At 33.3% G+C, this 3,154-nt stretch overlaps 1 protein-coding gene across 5 annotated transcripts; it reads right to left on the reverse strand.

Moving 5' to 3' along the window:
* Positions 1-330: 330 nt before the first annotated feature.
* Positions 331-2,921, reverse strand: LOC110916136 (DEAD-box ATP-dependent RNA helicase 32-like). 5 transcript variants are annotated; one of them, XR_002579518.1, is made up of 5 exons: positions 2,658-2,921; positions 2,328-2,574; positions 1,241-1,406; positions 900-1,125; positions 331-538 (listed from the first exon to the last, which is right to left on the reverse strand). XR_002579518.1 is itself a non-coding variant. In XM_035986095.1 (4 exons), the coding sequence occupies exons 2-4, from the start codon at positions 2,393-2,395 to the stop codon at positions 1,030-1,032; spliced, it is 309 nt and encodes a 102-aa protein (XP_035841988.1). In that variant the 5' UTR covers positions 2,396-2,574; positions 2,658-2,921; the 3' UTR covers positions 331-1,029. The 5 variants fall into 5 exon arrangements, 1 of the variants encoding a protein (XP_035841988.1); XR_002579517.1 differs by having other exon boundaries at positions 331-733; XR_004884990.1 differs by having other exon boundaries at positions 331-1,125; positions 2,783-2,921.
* Positions 2,922-3,154: the final 233 nt, after the last annotated feature.

Below are 3,154 nucleotides of genomic sequence, written 5' to 3' on the forward strand. Positions count from 1 at the left end.
CTGGTGGCACGATGATACTCCAGTGGTCCGTCAGTGATCCAAATTTGCCGTTAAAAAAAAGTTTGTATTTTTATTTAACCTGAATCTAACCTACTTTTAATTATATATTATTGTCTACTTTGAGACTTGAGTCTCGACCTAATATTAATAAAATAAACTAGTAGGGTGCCCGCGCGATGCGGTGGGAGCGCCAATTTACATTAGGGATAAGCTTGGTAACGGTACCGAAAATACCGGTATCAAAAATCGCCAAGGATGGGTACATGTATCTAAAATGCTCTGTACGATATTGTATCGGTACCAAGATGGTACCGGTATTTTAAGATAAAATTCGGTAAAATCATACAAAAAGCAGTATGATATTAAAGGTCTTCGCTACAAGAAGAGTTGTAAACTTTTCATGTCGCGCACACGTTAGGAATTTGGTAACTATTACAAAATATTACGGCCACTACATGTATAATTACAATATTTGTAGTTGATATTCAACACCGCCTGCCTATGGTTTTGCCTTCTTGACATCGACTCTTTAACTCACCTGAAAAACACAACAAAAGAAAAGCCATTTGAGCAAAGGGAAAACGGGAAAATAATCAATACACAAGCCTAAACGATAAAGTAGAAAAGATCAGATTCAAATGATTAATCGAAGGAATATTAGCTTCCAATGTTTTATTTATAGTCTGATCGACTGAGAATTCCCACATTGATCTCTTTTGCGGCAACAACAATCCTAAACAATAAAGGATGACACACTTGTGTAATAAATATGGTATAAATGCACATAAACGTATCTATGTATGATATAACTGCAAAACCATGCTATCTTCTTAAGAACTGAAATAAGTTGTGTTTTATTTAAATATTAATAGAGTGGCAAAGGGTAAAAAGGACATTACCTCATTACTATCACTGCTAGCAGTGAGAAAACATTTAAGGTTAATAGCAGAGACCAAAAAGAATCAATCAAATCCATCTGTTATTGTCAAAATGACATCTTCATATATTGAAGGCCCGTTGAGCGAAACGCTACAAGTCTGTGTACTTTGCTAGCAGAGCAGCTAACATGCCAGGACAAGATTGCATTCGTTTTGTCTTTGGCTGCTGTAAATTAAAATTGCAACACTGAAAATACAACAATATCTCAAGTGCTAGCACATATATATATATATATATATATATATAAATACATAAAAGATAAAATAATAGAAATTATAATGATTATTAATATTATTATTACCTTGTCAAATTGAACAGGTATCTTTTTCTCTTGTAATCTTTCAAGCATTTTCATCTCTGTATGCAAGAGAAATAAGACCGGCCGCTGTACAGAATCATAACGGGCTGTGCTGCAACCTCTATGTATGTAACTTGCTGCATCATCAGGGCAATCCGCAATCCTCCACCTGAGAGAAAAAAATTACATTTATACCCCAATAATAGTGCATGGTAAGACTGAAAATCAGATGTGAAAATTTCAATCAATTAATTTGTGAATGGGACGATGTGAGTTGGATATAAAAATTGGGCTAAAATAGGAACATGTTGAACATATTGTGATTTGTGAGTCATCTAAAGTATACTTCTTTAAATAGGTTGAAGGCCATCTCATATAAATTCAAATACATAATGCTTCCATATTGCTTTTTTAAAAATCTTCGAAGGTTATTATAATAATATAGTTTTGTCATTTAAAGTATTAAGTACTTATGAAATATCTAAAAAAGTATAATAAAGTGTTTGTGGGTTGGCCCAACCTGACCCATTTGACACATACGAAAAAAATAATAAATCATGCAGCAATCATCATTTGCCAAGTTTGTTAGTTGGGCCAAAAAAATCTGATAGCTACAAATTTTGTGACGGAAAAAGGTAAAATCTTTAAACCAAGTGCTCTTTTTTTATAAAAGTTCGTCCAGTAGCATCTTTGGAGATAAGGTAACCATTGGCATTAACAGATAGCTAAGTAAGCTTCTGTTTGCAATAATTATGATAACTCCAAGATTATATGAAATCAAATTAAAAAATGTCATAGTACTTACAGAAAATCAAACCATTTGATGTAATGAGAGTGATTAGGTTACTAAAGAAATAAAGATGAAATAAAAATATATATGTATTATAAATGGAAAAACGCACGCCATTAGCTATATAACTCAACATTTATCTCAATAATCATTTTTTACACCAAAATATGCATGTTTTTGTCCCAGGTGGTTAGGATGGCAAGTTTACTTTAACAGTAACACTCAAAACAGATCAATTAAACACACATCCAAACACTCCCCAACACATGGATCGACGAGGAAAATGTGAAAAAAGGGTACCTGAACTGGCATGAGGCAAGGTGGCACATCAAACCTACGACATGTTCAGCTAATTCACATTCATGCATGTATTATCTTGAATGTACTCCAACAAAATACGTGGGAAATTTTGACAGTAGCTGTACAATGTTGAAAGTAAAAAAATTATAGTTGAATCAATGAAGGGTCAAGACATAACCCTTTCCACTCGTGGACGACTCCACCCACTATTATTCGTGGGGGTTGTATAATGCTGGATGTTTCCCATCTGCATAAATAAACAATACAATTGGTCACTTAAATATTCGCATTTTGAAAAACAATGAATAACAATTTTAAGATATTGCTCACTTTGATGAACACGGACATTAAACAACACAACTAAACCACACTGAAAACTACCATATGGACACTGTCACTCTCATTTAAACTTGCACCCAAACCTTCAAAAGCATAAGCAGGAAGATATAAATTACTGTTTGTTCCATAGCTAACCGCATCTTCAAGTTTTCCCTTATCCAGAGCTATTTTTTTATTGTTTTTCAGCATGATTCCGAAATTGCCTCTACATAATCCTTAGCAGCTAGTAACAACCGGGCCTTTAGTATCTTAGCCTGAAATTTAAACAAAATAACGAAATACTCAACGTGGATCCACATAAAGTAACAAGTAATTTGTTACTTTATGTAACAAATTCATAGATGTAATAAGAGTGATAAGGTTACTACAGAAATAAAGAAAATACAGAAAAAGCATACCAGATATATGGGCTTCATTGTTTGATGGATCCACATAAAGTAACAAGTAATTTCTATACATCGCATACAGTTTTTGTAACAACCCTCACT

The sequence above is a fragment of the Helianthus annuus genome, chromosome 16 (assembly GCF_002127325.2).
Source record: "Helianthus annuus cultivar XRQ/B chromosome 16, HanXRQr2.0-SUNRISE, whole genome shotgun sequence".
In the NCBI taxonomy this organism is placed as follows: domain Eukaryota; kingdom Viridiplantae; phylum Streptophyta; class Magnoliopsida; order Asterales; family Asteraceae; genus Helianthus; species Helianthus annuus.

What these genes read in the sequence shown, in the direction of transcription:
- LOC110916136 (XM_035986095.1), bottom strand. Translation starts at nt 2,395, where the DNA reads ATGCATGAATGTGAATTAGCTGAACATGTCGTAGGTTTGATGTGCCAC. An exon ending in CTTGCCTCATGCCAGTTCAG is followed by an intron (nt 1,407 to 2,327) that starts GTACCCTTTTTT and finishes TTTTTCTCTCAG; the next exon opens with GTGGAGGATTGCGGATTGCC. An exon ending in TACCTGTTCAATTTGACAAG is followed by an intron (nt 1,105 to 1,240) that starts GTAATAATAATA and finishes TTTAATTTACAG; the next exon opens with CAGCCAAAGACAAAACGAAT.